This window comes from Neoarius graeffei, chromosome 19, assembly GCF_027579695.1.
Source record: "Neoarius graeffei isolate fNeoGra1 chromosome 19, fNeoGra1.pri, whole genome shotgun sequence".
NCBI lineage: Eukaryota > Metazoa > Chordata > Actinopteri > Siluriformes > Ariidae > Neoarius > Neoarius graeffei.
In genome coordinates, this window is record NC_083587.1 from 52,060,725 (window position 1) to 52,078,232 (window position 17,508).

The 17,508-nt window shown below is 40.6% G+C and overlaps 1 protein-coding gene across 2 annotated transcripts in view; it reads right to left on the reverse strand.

Moving 5' to 3' along the window:
- adam22 (ADAM metallopeptidase domain 22) overlaps positions 1-17,508 on the reverse strand; it is a 308,389-nt gene that overhangs the window by 5,121 nt on the left and 285,760 nt on the right. For both annotated transcript variants that reach the window (XM_060900250.1, XM_060900249.1), the window contains exons 29-30: positions 15,975-16,041; positions 6,775-6,898 (exon numbers count right to left, since the gene is read on the reverse strand). In XM_060900250.1, the coding sequence (XP_060756233.1) occupies positions 6,775-6,898; positions 15,975-16,041 (191 nt within the window). The remainder of the gene's footprint in view (positions 1-6,774; positions 6,899-15,974; positions 16,042-17,508) is intronic.

Genomic DNA, 17,508 nt, shown 5'->3' on the forward strand with positions numbered 1-17,508 from the left:
AGCTGGAGCCTATCCCAGCTGACTACGGGCGAAAGGCGGGGTACACCCTGGACAAGTCGCCAGGTCATCACAGGGCTGACACATAGACACAGACAACCATTCACACTCACATTCACACCTACGGTCAATTTAGAGTCACCAGTTAACCTAACCTGCATGTCTTTGGACTGTGGGGGAAACCGGAGCACCCGGAGGAAACCCACGCGGACACGGGGAGAACATGCAAACTCCACACAGAAAGGCCCTCGCCGGCTACGGGACTCGAACCCGGACCTTCTTGCTGTGAGGCAACAGCGCTAACCACTACACCACCGTGCTGCCCTAGCTACGTTCATTTAGGACAAAAGAAATACAGTCCTATAAAAGGAGGAAGAGTTTGTGTGTGCGCATGTGGCAGAGGCGACTGCGCTAAGACTACAAGGGCAGCCCAGCTTCATGAAAATCAAATCAAAGTCCTTCCCACGCCATGTGGTGGCACCGATCTCTGTTTCCGTAGCCCTCGGCCTCTCGCCTATTACATAGCTAGGGTTACAGTGGGGGGCTAGTCCTCTGGTAACCACAAGAGTTTGACTCCCCACTCGCATCTGTATTGCAGCGTGCCTTGCCAGACAGCAGTAGGTACCATTTTTATGATGGTCTTTGGTATGATCCGACCGTGAATAGAACTAACGACTAGGCTACACTACCGTTCAAAAGTTTGGGGTCACCCAGACAATTGTGTGTTTTCCATGAAAAGTCACAGTTTTATTTCCCACCATAAGTTGCAAAATGAATAGAAAATACAGTCAAGACATTTTTCTGGCCATTTTGATCATTTAATCGACCCCACAAATGTGATGCTCCAGAAACTCAATCTGCTCAAAGGAAGGTCAGTTTTATAGCTTCTCTAAAGAGCTCAACTGTTTTCAGCTGTGCTAACATGATTGTACAAGGGTTTTCTAATCATCCATTAGCCTTCTGAGGCAATGAGCAAACACATTGTACCATTAGAACACTGGAGTGAGAGTTGCTGGAAATGGGCCTCTATACACCTATGGAGATATTGCACCAAAAACCAGACATTTGCAGCTAGAATAGTCATTTACCACATTAGCAATATGTCTCATCTCATTATCTCTAGCCGCTTTATCCTGTTCTACAGGGTCGCAGGCAAGCTGGAGCCTATCCCAGCTGACTACGGGCGAAAGGCGAGGTACACCCTGGACAAGTCGCCAGGTCATCACAGGGCTGACACATAGACACAGACAACCATTCACATTCACACCTACGGTCAATTTAGAGTCACCAGTTAACCTAACCTGCATGTCTTTGGACTGTGGGGGAAACCGGAGCACCCCCACGTGGACACGGGGAGAACATGCAAACTCCGCACAGAAAGGCCCTCGCCGGCCCCGGGACTCGAACCCGGACCTTCTTGCTGTGAGGCGACAGCGCTAACCACTACACCACCGTGCCGCCCCACATTAGCAATGTATAGAATGTATTTCTGATTAGTTTAAAGTGATCTTCATTGAAAAGAACAGTGCTTTTCTTTCAAAAATAAGGAAATTTCAAAGTGACCCCAAACTTTTGAACGGTAGTGTAACTCAGTGTCGTCATGAAAATGTTCATCTGTTAAATACGTATTTACGCAACTTAACTCTCTTTTTCCAAATCGATATTTTGTGTGAGAACGTGCTCAGCTTTATGGTGAGTTCATTCAGCAGTTATTTCTCACTGGTCATCATAACATGATCATGTGATTTTTTTTTTTTTAATTCCCCCCCCATAGAAGCCTGTGGAAGCACGACCCATTGAAAACTCACTGATGCTCAGCGTCTCTGTAGTTTAATGCCACTATGGGATATGCTTTGATCTCAGTGCAGCAAAGCTCAACATTTATTGGACAATATGCTTTTAAAGGACAACTGAAGTAATTTTTTAAACTTGCTTTATTTCTTAATTAACGTGTTCTTCAATTACGTTTTCGGTTTTAGTAACCTTATATCGTGACTCGTATTGGCAACTGATTGCAATTAAATATGAGACTTATCGGCTTATTCGGTTTTTAGCCGTGTTGAATTTAGTTCGTTTGGTCCACGGCAGGCGTCGCTTATCCGCGCGATCTTCACGAGACTTGTGCGAGACTTCGAAACGTGAAGTGTCAGCCAGGTGTCAGTGCCGCCATTTTGAAAACTGTTTTCCAAACGAAATATTGCACAAAAACGAGTTTAAATGACGATTACTGCCTACTTTTTTCAAACTTTCCTGACTGCTATCAAAACAAACAAAACTTCCGGCTTGATTACATCGAAAGAGGGCGCGCGCGTCTTTTGACAATGTTGGCAGAAGTCGGTCACTTTGATTTCCGCTGTACGTTTTACTTCCGTCCTACGATGTCTCGCACAGGTCTCAACGAATCTCGTTTACGGCCATCGCTTTGACATATGGACTGATATATATTACAGAGCGTATTTCAAAACACTCATAACTTGCTATAGCAGCGACACAATAGCTATAAAAAATGCATTCCTGTATTTAATAAAATGAGATGAATAGAATTTTGATGATAAAAAATTTGCCTTCAGTTCTCCTTTAAGATGTAATTTCCAGATGCCCAGCTTCACTGGGGGTCTACGGAGAGTCGCTGACAGTAAGGTGGGACTGGACGCTGGGCTTCTGTATGATGATTGGAGGAACTCTCAAATCTCTTTTGAATGTCACGTGACTGACAGCGTTTTAAAATTATACGTCACATCGATCAGAGGGATTCAAGCTCAGTCCATCATGTGGTGTGTTGGCAAGTGAAGTCGTGAGACTAGTAGCTGCTGCTCATTCTCGTTCTTTTGCTACCAGTATACAGTTCCTATTTCCATCTCTATGTCCTGTAAATAAAATTGTAAATATAGAGTTTGTGAGTTTTTATTTGCTTTTGTTTCAGTTGAAGGGGAAATCTAGCCAGCTAGCTGTTAGCTGTGCAAAATGGCAAATGTTCCTAATGTTGTCGACCTGATTTTGAAGAAGACATTTGATGCTTTACCTTACGAGCAGAGGCTCAAAATTAAACGACGGGGCAGATCAATGCCCAAGATGGATTTAATTCAAAAGTCAGGGAGACACAATCGCTCATTTCCGCCATCTTGGTATAGCAAAGTAAGCTGGTTAACTGGGAGCGCTTTGACCAAGAGAATGTTCTGTTGGCCTTGACTCTTAATGAGACCATCCCAGGAATGGATTATTTGGTCAAAACTGGGTTTCAGAGATTTGGCCAACTTTGACAGGGTATACAAAAGGCATGAGAAAAGCAAGGAACACTTAAAGGCCCCATGGCATGAAATTTTCACTTTCTGAGGTTTTTTAATGTTAAAATGAGTTCCTCTGACCTTCTTAAGTCACCCCAGTGGCTAGAAATTTCATAATGTATAAACCAAACTATGCCCAACATTTGAGAATGGCGCGTCAAAACGGCGCGTTGATAAGCTCTTCCCTTTACTACGTCAGCAAGGGAGATGATCCCCACGCCCCCCCTCTGGATTCCCACCCACTGTATGGATTGCCCCGCCCAGTTGTAGTGAGGAGACCATAGAGGACACAACAACATGGCATCACCTAAGCGAGCGAAACATGGAAATTGCGCTGTACATGGATGTGACAACACAGAAAGGAGTCTGTTTTTACTGCCGACGGGAGAGCCCCTGAAGACGCAGTGGCTTAATTTTATTTACTCCAATAATACGCCGTCGAGTCTACCTAAGACGGTGTATGTTTGTCGGAAGCATTTTCCTGATGAATGTTTCCACAACTTGGGACAGTACAGGGCAGGTTTTGCACATCAACTGTCACTGAAGCCTGGGTCCGTACCAAGCATCCCTGCCGCATCAGCCTCAAACACCGAACAAGTAAGTGTATAACTGGTCGTTTTGCCGTGTTTTAAAATCAGTGCGTTAGCCTAGCAATGGCTACATTAGCTGTGCAGCTAACCGCTTCCTGCAGTTAGCCAGGTACTCTGCGCTACAAAACTAAAGAGCATGCAGCATGCTCTGTTAAACTGAGTTTAGTCTGGAAATTGACTGTAACTTATGAGCTTATGTTTGACTATTGCTCCGCAACGCATGTCTTCTGTTGGATAAGCGGTATGTTGTTGTAGTTGCTGCTTCTATCCTCTTTGGTTATGGAGTGCGTGTTCAAGCCTAGGGTATTATACGTTTGTAAACTACCACTCCGAACACTCTCACTCTCTGTTCTCTGTGTCACGTTGAGTTTACGAAAGGAGTCCGAGGGAGAACAGGGTTTTGTCTTAGCAGCGTGGCTACAGGCGCTGATAGCAGCGAGTATGTGCGCGCGCAGCTTGGTCAAGCCCCTCCCCCTCCCCCCATGGCCCGCCCCCACCCTCTACCCTTCCCCGCCTCCTGCTTCTCATTAGCAAAACGACGCACTGGGAAAAGCGCTGAAATGGGGCTTTCTCCCAGGAGGCTATATTTACGTGCCGAGGGTTCATTTCGAGAAAGGCTGCGGATATAACATCCGGAAGCCTCCACGAGCCCGTTTAAAGCATCAACAAACCACCATGCCATGGGACCTTTAAGTTTATGTGTACGCTTAAGTTTACTTGGCAGAGTCAGAGTAGAACATGGCAGAAATTGACAATTGATTAATGACAAATAACTGAAGAATTTTATTACGTAGTCCTAAAACTGAGCTTCCACTATTTCAAAGACCACCAGCCGCCACTGGTCTGCGGTAGCTGATGAGCTGCAGTGGCTGAGCTGCAGTATTGGAATATTCAGTGAATGGCCCTTAGAGGGCGTTCTTTCAATATTTAGCCATGAGTTTGTTGTTTTAGCTCTGTTGTGGAGGTTTGTGGGTGTCAACTCTGCTGTGAACGTGCTTGGTCATCTCCTGGTGGATTATGATATGTGAATATGAAGAAAATAAACATTACTAAAAAGAAAACTAAATCTGGCTGGAATTTTGTGTTCGGTTTGGCCGATGAACACAATTTTACTACAAGATTAATAAACGAGGCTCGTTGCTGGCTTTCACTTCTACGCTGATGATGCATAGTTATACGAATCAGATTTATCAGCACTATGTGAAATGGAAGATTAGACTCTGTAAAAAAAAAAAAAAAACCACACAAAACTTGGATGAAAGACAATTTCCTTCTCCTGAATGCTGATTTTGGACCCAAGTCTGCCCTTGACAAGGTTGCTGATTTCACCTTGAAACACGTGATAGCTGTTCTGCGAAATCAAAAAACTACAGTTAAGGACAATGGTGTATTTTGCACGGTTTATCACTTCATTCTGATCTCTAAAACGACCCAACCGTTCGAGAAACAAAGCCGAAATAGGACATGTGCTAAGCTAGTACTGCATCTTTATCCATTTATCTTATGATAATGTTGTTCAAAATATGAAAACACTGCATAATAATGTAACATGAGCTGTTTTGATGATATCCACCAGAAGAAAAAAAAAGACCTTGTTAGGAAAACTGTACTGCTGTGTAAAATATCATCACCTTCAAATATTTGTGTTTCAGAAAAGCATTTGGATTTTACCACTTGTATGCTGAATCTCTCGTCTTTGGAAGCATGCCATACGTGAAAAGTTTGTTACAACAATATAATTTTCACGTTCAGTCTCCTGTTTTGTTATACTACAACAGTTATTTTGGAAAAATACGCTTGTGCATAATTTGGGGGAATTTTTATTGGGAAAAATATTGAATAACTTCACCGTTATACACTGTAGTGTCACCAAAATCGCTAACAGGAAACCGTTGATGTGTGCAGTGATTTTGGTGACACTACAGTGAATATGAGTGACGTTATTAATATTTCTCGTAGCGTCTCTTTTTGGTCTTGAACTTTTTCGACGGTCCATGTGCAACTGTCTGACAGCCGGCTGCACAGACAGCAGTGTTATTAGTCCAGTTCGGAGAATGACTCATTTTGATTCAAATCAGGTTGTAGCTTGTTGTCTACCATGGTACAGTAGGAAAGAGGTGTTTATTGTGTTTGAACAACGTTTCGTTTAAGAGTTATTGATCCGGGAAGTTTGAATCTGTGAATATATTTCTGACTTTACCGCAGTTCAACCCAAACATGAAACAAAACTTGATTAAATAATGTAACTGAGCCATATTACCCAGTGTATTCTTATTACGCGATCACGTAATAATCTCATCTCATTATCTCTAGCCGCTTTATCCTGTTCTACAGGGTCGCAGGCAAGCTGGAGCCTATCCCAGCTGACTACGGGCGAAAGGCGGGGTACACCCTGGACAAGTCGCCAGGTCATCACAGGGCTGACACATAGACACAGCCAACCATTCACACTCACATTCACACCTACGGTCAATTTAGAGTCACCAGTTAACCTAACCTGCATGTCTTTGGACTGTGGGGGAAACTGGAGCACCCGGAGGAAACCCACGCGGACACGGGGAGAACATGCAAACTCCGCACAGAAAGACCCTCGCCGGCCACGGGGCTCGAACCCGGACCTTCTTGCTGTGAGGCGACAGCGCTAACCACTACACCACCGTGCCGCCTCACGTAATATGAAAATATATTGTTATAACAAACTTTTGACATTATTACGTGATGATGATTTTATTTTTTTTTCTGGTGTGGCAGCAATACGCTTCTGTACTCGTCCTCCCGTCAGAATATTTATTTTAAAAAAAAAAGCGCAATATCCTGCTATTAGTATATAGCGCCATCTACTGGTCAATAATTCTGACCTAAAAACTCAGCTACGTCCTGTTCTAGCAAGATCTGAGTCTCACCCTGGCGCTCTGTCTGTTGGCCTTCCTCTCCTCGTCCGGTAGTGGTGGCATTGGATACGGGTACCTTCGGCTCGAGGCGATTGAGCCCGTGGACGAGGTTGGGGACTTGGCAGGAGACAGCGTCCTGTATTGAAAGATGCAGTGTTAGAATTATGCTTGTTGTCTCATTTTCATTATGTCTCAATCTAGGTCAGAAGCTGCCACTTTTGAACCATGGAAGAGGTCAGAGGTCAATGCAAGTTGATAAAATTTGTTAATATACAGTGCTGAGCGTAAATGAGTGCACCCCCTTTGAAAAGTAACATTTTAAACAATATCTCAATGAACACAAACAATTTCCAAAATGTTGACAAGACAAAGTTTAATAGAACATCTGTTTAACTTATAACGTGAAAGTAAGGTTAATAATATAACTTAGATTACACATTTTTCAGTTTTACTCAAATTAGGGTGGTGCAAAAATGAGTACACCCCACAACAAAAACTACTACATCTAGTACTTTGTATGGCCTCCATGATTTTTAATGACAGCACCAAGTCTTCTAGGCATGGAATGAACAAGTTGGCGACATTTTGCAACATCAATCTTTTTCCATTCTTCAACAATGACCTCTTTTAGTGACTGGATGCTGAATGGAGAGTGATGCTCAACTTGTTTCTTCAGAATTCCCCATAGGTGTTCGATTGGGTTCAGATCAGGAGACATACTTGGCCACTGAATCACTTTCACCCTGTTCTTCTTCAGAAATCCAACAGTGACCTTAGACGTGTGTTTAGTCATGTTGGAAAAGTGCACGACAACCAAGGGCACGGAGTTATGGTAGCATCTTCTCTTTCAGTATAGAGCAATACGTCTGTGAATTCATGATGCCATCAGTGAAATGCAGCTCCCCGACACCAGCAGCACTCATGCAGCCCCACATAAGGACACTGCCACCACCATGTTTCACTGTAGGCACCATGCAGTTTTCTTTGTATTCCTCACCTTTGCCACGCCGTACAGTTTTGAAGCCATCAGTTCCAAAAACATTTATCTTGGTCTCATCACTCCAGAGTATAGAGTCCCAGTAGTCTTCATCTTTGTCAGCATGGGCCCTGGCAAACTCTAGGCGGGCTTTTTTGTGCCTGGGCTTTAGGAGAGGCTTCTTTCATGGACGGCATCCATGCATGCCATTCCTCTGCAGTGTACGCCGTATTGTGTGACGGGAAATAGTCACCCCAGTTTGGCTTTCTACTTCTGTAGATAACTGCAGTGAACTTGCATGCCGATTTTCTTCAACCCTTCTCATCAGAAGACGCTCCTGTCGAGGTGTTAACTTCCATGAATGACATGGACGTCTCTGTGAGATGGTTGCAGTTCCATCTTTCTTAAATTTTTGTACCACTTTTGCTACAGTATTCTGACTGATAAGTAAAGCTTTGCTGATCATCTTGTAGCCTTCACCTTTGTGGTGTAAAGAAATTATTTTCTTTGGGGAATTCTGAAGAGACAAGTTGAGCATCACTCTCCATCCAGCATCCAGTCACTAAAAGAGGTCATTGTTGAAGAATGGAAAAAGATTGATGTTGCAAAATGTCGCCAACTTGTTCATTCCATGCCTAGAAGACTTGGTGCTGTCATTAAAAATCATGGAGGCCATACAAAGTACTAGATGTAGTAGTTTTTGTTGTGGGGTGTACTCATTTTTGCACCACCCTAATTTGAGTAAAACTGAAAAATGTGTAATCTAAGTTTATATTATTAACCTTACTTTCACGTTATAAGTTAAACAGATGCTATATTAAACTTTATCTTGTCAACATTTTGGAAATTGTTTGTGTTCATTGAGATATTGTTTAAAATGTTACTTTTCAAAGGGGGTGCACTCATTTACGCTCAGCACTGTAAATAGGCCGTAGACCAGGCACACTTGTTATTACTATAATATGTAGCATCTGAGGATACTCCAGAGCCCAATGCATAAAGTAAAGCAATACGGATTACACAGAATAGGGGCGATGCTCAGCGATAATGTCACGGACAAGGACAAAGACATGACACAAGACAGGCACACAGAACAGTAAGCATGCAGGAGAGCTGAAAAGTATTTTCTGTGTTAAAGAGAAAGTCTTTAACAGAAAAAAATTGAGAAATCTGAAAATAAAAGGATTTTGCACAATCTAACGCTGTGTGACTTGTCCATTAAGCCGAGCTTGGCTCGTCTCACCTTCTAGGAGAAATCTTAACACAAGCCGCAGTAAATGGAAAAATGTCTTGCTGTTGCATACACGCTAAACTAAACACATCCTTCAAATGGACTGCAAACGCGTTTTCTGCTTTGACCTTCGTTTGCAATTCCTATTCACTTTGAACAAAACCCAGCAGACATTTCTCTGCATCTGGAACAATGAGGATCAAATCATTCATTAGTTAATGATTTGAATTTCATTTTGAGAGGATAATGAACTGTTTCAGCAAACCTGTAATGCACGGTAAGGAAATATCCATTTCTTCTTAATTTTTTTTAGATTGGGGCTGTGTTCCAATAAACATCCTTGTTGACTTGCCCTCACTATATTCCCTGAGGGGAATCTCGTACCACCTTAAGGTCTGGTTCAATACTCTTTAAAGGGGAACAGAGGGCAATATATAGAGTAAATATAACAATAAAACACACATTAACGAACCTTATTCAAGACTTACAAAAGTTTTTTGTTCTAAGGTTGGAAAGTTATAGTGTTTTGAAAGTAGCTCGAGCAAACTATTTCCGCAGTTTGAACAGCCCGCCATGATATTAATTTTATCCAATCAGAATGCGCGTTCATTTTCTCTGCGTAACACTCATGACGTATGTATGTGCCCAGTTGTGTTGGCTCATTGAGGTTGGGAATAGCACGTGTGAATCGGAAAGTAGGATGAATTGTAAATGATCGGCTACACAAACTGGTTCAAACTGGTACCCTTCTAAGCCATAGCCTGCTTGCAGTGTGTCTTGCAGGATCTCTTCGTATGATTCGACAGAGCTGTCGCTTTCACTTGATGCGCCTGACGCCATGATTACACGCTTCTCTCCTAGTGCAGTGGGTAGGGCTGACGTCACGGTCTTTTAAAAATGGCGACTCTTGTGCCGTTTAGCGTACCGACTATTATATTTACAATTCCCAAGATATTTAGTTGTTTTCTAGTATATAAATTTGATAGAATACTTAAGAATACGTTACTTTGTCACATCAGCACCTGTATATATTATATTTGGTACCCCTTTAAACAAGCTTGGAAGATGACATCATAGAACTGTGAAGAAATATTAATAACTTTCTTACTTCTGCCAAGGAGGTTATGTTTTCAGTTTGTTTGTTTCTCTGTCTGCTGTAAGCAGGATTGCATGAAACCTACTGATCCGATTTCCATGAAAATTGGTGGAAAGATCTAGCATTGGGGAAGGAAGAACCCATTCGATTTTGGAGTGGATCAGAGTCGTTGAGCGGATCCACGAATTCATTATCAAATCACTTTCACTCACGTTGCTAGATACAGAAGTCTGCGCTCAACGATCGCATCTTAAAACCCAGGAGATGGCAGTAAAGTTCAGTAGTGACAGAATATACAGCAAGCGATGTAGAAATATGATGAATCCATATCACAAGCCACATTCACGTCTACCAGAGGACGACTGGTACCCATGAATGTGGATTGTAATATGGAGGCACAACCATATTTTGACATAATTCCTAATAGTTTTGGAAATATATTCAGACATAAGTGGTTGAGGTTGCAGATTTTCTTATTACATTAATGGTATTTAGTAGACACTCTTCTCCAGAGCGATGTTCAATATACCCAGAGTAGCCTGAGGAGCAGTTAGGGGTTAGGTTCCTTGCTCAAGGGCACGTCAGCCATTCTTGCTGATTCAGGGAATTGAACTGGTGACCTTTTGGTCCTAAAGCTGCTTCTCTAACCATTAGGCCATGGCTTCCCACTCATATCAGAGAAGAGTCGACTAATGAGGTAGAGGCAGAGACTGTAGAGGTCTGCACTCTCTGACTGCTTCACTAAGGGGATAACTAACTAGTGAACGATCACAAAAACAATGGGGTAAGGACACCAAGGATTTTCTATTAACATTGCATATGAGCGAGAACACCAACATGCCAGTGGATTTCAAATCACACACATCAGTGTAATAATATTCACTTCTGGATGCAAATATTTAAAAATAAAATGGCTTACATCCAGCAAAACTAGTAACACAGCAGAAGTCGTAATTCAAAATTGACGGCTATGTTTGCTCTTTTAACGACCACTCATGGGACGTGAACCGCGAAGAGACATCTGTGTTGAAAAACAATACTGAAACACAGCTTCACCTCGAGTAAGTAAGCATTTTATCTGATCAAGAACCACGTTCAGTATCTGCCATTTCAAACAGTTTGAAAGTTATTTAGAGTCAGAACAGGTTTGTTGAATACGTGCATCCTCTCATGTTTACTTCTTTGAGTTTCATAAGGTCAGCCTCTGAGCTAAGAGGATTCGTTTCATAACGTTGATCTTTGTTTTTAATCAAGGTAACAATCAGAGGGATGCCCTTAAAGGAAACCCTAACATGTATAGCTTTAAAACTAAAAAATAAAATAAAATAACCGGTGTACATAAAAAAAAGAAAGAAACAAGGCAAAATGAATACGGGGAGGAATACGAAGCAGTCTGAGGTAATACCTAATATAGGGTCCCTCAGTGTTTTTATTCACATCTTCCACCCACTCAGTTACATAATAGTCTGTTTTGGAGCAAGGGGTTAAATACCTGCAGGAGGAGGTGGGGAAGGAGCCATGATGAACACAGAAAGAATGAGAGGAAGTGAGAAAGAGTGGAGGAGAAGAAAGACAGATGAGAGGAAAGAGAAGGAAGAAGGAGTTGGTTGGTAAACGACAGCAGAGTACAGCACTGACATTCTCTACGGACCACCAAGATGCAAGTGAGAGAGAACCACAGAATGAGGGAAGAGTGAAAACTTTTGGCCAAGGAGACCAACTAGAGAAGATGCAATTCATAAAGTATTGATAGTGCTAGAAATTATACTGACAAAACATATAAATATCTATTGAGTATATTTAACAGATATTCCACGAAATCGAGTTGTACAGGCGTGTAGCGCCGAGTCGGCTATAAGCCATTTGCAACAAGATTGAGTGGAATAACTGTTTTATTCTATCCACGTTCACTGGATTTTGAGAAACAAACCGGCGAAATGATGGGAGCAATTTGTGAAAATAAATAATTTTTTTGGGAAAAAAAAAAAAGACACGTTCTTACCATCAAATACTTTCATTCCACATTTTGTTGCTTTTATTTTTTGGGGTTTAGTTTCCGAGTAGAGTTTTTATTTCGTCCTCGGTTGGCTCAGCAACACGCGCCGCCATTTTGTTTTTCTCTACTCACGGTATATGAGCTGATAGCCTAGTACTAGAATAGCCAATCAGAGTGCGCGATTACGCATATCCAGTGAATGTCAATGGAACGAATATTAATTATTCCAGTTAAACCCTATTTATAACCAAATTCATATATTATTTCACAAGAAGGTCAAGGTGCTAGGTTCCGATCCTGTAATGAAACATCTCCGTGTCAATTTCAGCATGTTTACGATCCAAATTCAGTCAGATCACTGCAAAAAATGGTATCTTGTTAAGATAAAATATCTTTAATATAGGTGAATTTATCTAATATTTCTTATTAGAAGTTTATTAGAACTCATAAGATTATTTAGCTTATTTTTTTAGACACTTTTACTCATTTCAAGCTTTACATTTTCTTATTCTCTTGGCTGATAATTTTGCTAATTTTAAGCATTCATTTCTAAGCAAAATTATCTGCCAATAGAATAAAATTTAAAGCTTAAAATGAATAAAGGTGTCTAAAAGTAAGTGAAATAATTGTATATTTGAGTTCTAATAAGAAATAGATAAATTCGCCCATATTAAAGATATTTTCTGCAGTGATGATGGAAAAATAGAAATACTTTTTAAAAAAATGCATGCGATTAATCATATTTAAATTACACCTGAATGCATTTAAATTAAACATGGATGCAAATTAACAGACTATAGATGTGGTCAGAAGTTTCCATTCATCGCTCATCATGGACATGAATATCATGGCAATATTGGACTTTCAGTGATTTCTTTGAATGTTCTTTCTCTGGGGCAGAAGGATTGTACAACAAACATCCTTAATTAAAAAAAAAAAAAAAACAAGAATTTAGTGCATAAGTTTTAGGGCTTTCTGAAATCAACACAGGGTCCAAATTATACATACATGGTTAAAATATGCATACACTCACTTAGATTATTAATTCAGTAGTACTGAAAGTACCAAAATGTCTTTTAACTTGCCAAGTCCAAGGCATCTTAACTTCCTGTTAGTGATCATGATTGACTACAGCTAGTAGCGACTCTGTGCACAATGTAAAAAGAGTTTGTTTGACAAGGACAAGTTATTAGGATGTGTAGATACTTTGCCAAGCTCTGGATGAGGACCCAAACTGTCACCTTCAGCTAAGAGGAAATTGGTACAGATGATCAGGAAAAATCCAGAACCACCAAGGCATAAGCCTGCCATGAACTAGAAGCTACTGGAACACCAGTGTCACTGTCTACAGTCAAGTAAGTTTTACATCACGATGGACTGAGAGGCTGCCGTCCAAGAAAGAAGCCCCTGCTCCAAAATCTACACCTTCAAACTGGAAAAGTTTGCAGCTGACCACATGGTCAAAGAAAAGCCTTTTGGATGAAATGAGACAAAGATTGAGCTGTTTGGCCACAATGACCAGAGGTATGTTTGGAGGAGTAAAGGTGAGGCAATCAAGCCCAAGAACATTGTTAAACAACTGTTAAGCATGGTTAAACAAAGTGGATGGAATAATGAAGGAGGACTACCTCAAAATTCTTCAACATAACCTCAAACCATCAGCTAGATGGTTGAAACATGGACACATTGGGTGTTCCAACAGGACAATGACCCCAAACACGTCAAAGATGGTTGTGGAATGGATAAAGCATTAAGCTTCTGGAATGGCCTTCCCAAAGTCCTGACCTTAACCCTATGGAGCACTTGCATGTCACGTCACAGCCGATCCAGATTGTGACGGACGCCATCATGTCGGTCAAACGCCATATTCCGCCTTCTACTTCTGGTTCTACTTCTGCTTTTACTTCTACCTTTTCTTCTGGAAAACCCTACTATATACAATTCTACTACAACGGCTGCGGCTACAAGCTCTCCCTACCTGTGCACGGTTTTTATGTTTTTTGTGTGTATTTTTGCGTGTTGTTCGTCTGTACCGGACTTCAATATCCACTACAACCGTATGGACTTACTGGACATTGGTTTCCAGCAGAAAATGACGGTTTATAGCGATTTCCATCGCATGCACAACATTCCGGACAAGAAAAAAAAAAAAACATTCCGGACGAGATGGCGAGACCAGCAGGGTCTCCGTGGGTTGTTATCGGAAGCAAAGCGAAGGAGGCGGCGCCGGGAGCCGAAGCAAAAGCGAGGCTACAGGCAGAGCCGGCCTGTTGACTAAGCTCAGAAAACAGCTACTCAAACCTCCACTGCCAAGCCTCTACCTCTCCAACGCCAGATCCATGTAAACAACACGGACGATTTGGAATTACCTTATTCTATTCTATAATCGGCTGGTCAGTGCTATACTCAATACTTAAGTGACTTACCCATCCAATGAGTATTATTTTCTTGTTTACAAGATGCCACATCTGAGTCGCTGACAAATCCTGAATTTCTGTAAAGATAACTGTGCAGAGATTTATAAGCACGCAGTGCTTCACCACTGAACAGCGAGGGAAAGTTAATGAGGTAATCATACACGTCCGGGTATTCCGCTGGCAGTTCAAAATCCGCTCGTGAAAATTCCGTCCGGAAAGCCATAAGGGTCACAAATCTGTAGATCGTTTATTTTAGACATATATCTAGTTATCTGTTCATTAGAAAAATGAGCCGTGTAGTTCGTCGGTTGAAATTGATCCATTCTGTACACGAGTGCAGCAGTATTCAGCGGTGTTTTTGACTGACAAGATGGGGGTTGTGTACTTTCCGGTCACGTGACTGCAAGATCTCTATAGTAAATATCTGGACTGTGCTGAAAAGTCAAGTCTGTGGCAAGAAACCAACAAATATAACAGAACTCTACCAATTCTGCCAAGAAGAATGGTGAAATATCCAACCAGAATTCTGCCAGAAGATTGTTGAAGGCTACCAAAACTGTCTGTTTGGTCAAGGAGAAACTTCCTAAGGGACGTTTAACCTAACATTAGGTGTGCTGTGTGTATAATGTTGATTTCAGAAATAAAATAAATTAAAACTTGTGCACCAAACTCTTGGGTTTTTTTCTTCTTTCTATTAAAGATGTACAATCATTCTACCACGGAAAAAGAACCGTTGAAAGAAATAATTGAAAGCCCATGATATTCATGTCCGTGATGAGTGTATGTAAACTTATGACCATAACTGTATGTAACTTCCTGCCTCTTTAGGATTTGGGTCCTAAAGTGCATAATTTCCCTCGATACTTTATAATTAATTCCTCTGAAAAGTGATCATGGGTTTGAGAACAGTGCTATATACTGTACATGGAATACATTATTATTATTATTATTATTGTTGTTGTTGTTATGCTTTAATCCCCACAATGCTACAGCATTCTGGCATTCCATGGCTGGGACCCAAGAAAGCAAAATTTTTCTCTGGGTGGGAGGGATGGCCTACTCTCTCTCCCCTGTCAATCACAGCAACTCTAGCCAATCACGAGCATCTGTGAGCTTGTGTATGCAGAAGAGGGTGGATAGCACTTTCCTCCGAGTGTGCTACACTGCCCCGTGATGCAGTACGATGTGCAGTTGGGTGGCTTCACGTGTTTCAGAGGAAGCACGTGCTTGTCTTTACCCCAGTTGGTAGCAGTCGTGTGACAGAGGTGACTTGTGGGTGGGAACTGGCAGGTGATCACATATCACAAGTTTCACAGCAAGTTTCTTTAAACTAAAGCTAGTAACAGCGGAGTTAAATGCTGTATTTTGTTTTTGATGTCTGATGTTTTGGAGCAGACTCAGACTTTTAGATTTTACTGGACTAGTGGTAGTCTATAACGGATGGATGGAGACTGAACTTCTGACAGTTTCAGGAACGGCATTAACACGTAACTTACTCTGTGGAGTTGGAACGAGGACGGAACTTCTTTCCTTTTAGCTTCTTCCGGTTGCCACTAATATTCCCTACAAACAAAGTGGAAGCACTTGTGAGAATATTGTACAACGCTCCTGAGTAATAGCATGTGGTCCATGTTTACCTTGTGTTTATCTGTAGCTCTCATATTTAGTCAGGTGATGGAAAAGAGTGCATTTCTATTGGCTGCTTTAACCGCCTCACTTTTTAGTCACTTCAGATATGTTTAAAGACACTATCCTGATTTTTTTTTTTTTTTTTTTTTTGCTTTTAATGAAGCAGACAAATTAGTTATCATGTATACACTGCAAAAAAAATTGAAAACTGGGGAGAAAATTACTTAATACTAGTGAAATGATCTTGCTGCATGGACAGGTATTTTTACTTGATAAGACATCTTAGAATAAGTTGGTTGCAATCTAGAACTAGGTTTAATAATCTCAGAATTGGTGTCTTGTATTCTTCCAATAGGAAATGTTAGATCGTTTCAACTATTTTCAAGATATTTTCACTTGATATCATTTTTTGCAGTGTATATATGTCTCATTCATGAATAAAAATTTTTTGAACAATATTATTAATTATGAACATCTTTCTTACAATTTGAATACCAATCTTTGTTTTGGTTAATCTGTTTTCATAATTTTTAATACATGTAAACACTAATATACATACGCTTTTATTGTTATAATTTATTATTTGTTCATATCATTATTATTTTTATTGTTAGAGCAGGGCTTTTCAAAGTGTGGGGCGCGCCTCCCCTAGGGGGCACCAGAGTTCTTCGGGGGGGGGCGCAACGTGAGGAAAAATAAACCAGAATAAGTTACTATTGTGGACGTTTAGCGAACTTCAGCTAGCCTTTGCCAGAGACAAAATGGATCGATTTTTAGTACCTAAAGCTACAGTGAGTGAGGAGACGGAGTCTGGGCCAAGCAAAAAAAAGAAGGAAGTATGACCACGATTATTTAAAGTTTGGATTTTCATGGATTGGATCTGAAGATGCTCCACTGCCACAGTGTATTGTCTGCCAAGAGGTGCTAGCTAACGATGCTATGAGATGTTTAAAATGTGTAAAACAAGATGTTTTAAAAAAAAAAGCACAGATGTTTAAAATGTGTAAAAAAGATGTTTTAAATAGCACAGATGTTTAAAATGTGTAAAAAAGATGTTTTCAAAAAGCACAGATGTTTAAAATGTGTAAAAAAATGTTTTCAAAAAGCACAGATGTTTAAAATGTATAAAAAAATGTTTTCAAAAAGCACAGATGTTTAAAATGTATAAAAAAGATGTTTTCAAAAAGCACAGATGTTTAAAATGTGTAAAAAAATGTTTTCAAAAAGCACAGATGTTTAAAATGTATAAAAAAATTTTTTAAAAAGCACAGATGTTTAAAATATATAAAAAATGTTTTCAAAAAGCACAGATGTTTAAAATGTATAAAAAAATGTTTTAAAAACACAGATGTTTTAAATGTGTAAAAAAGATGTTTTCAAAAAGCACAGATGTTTTAAATG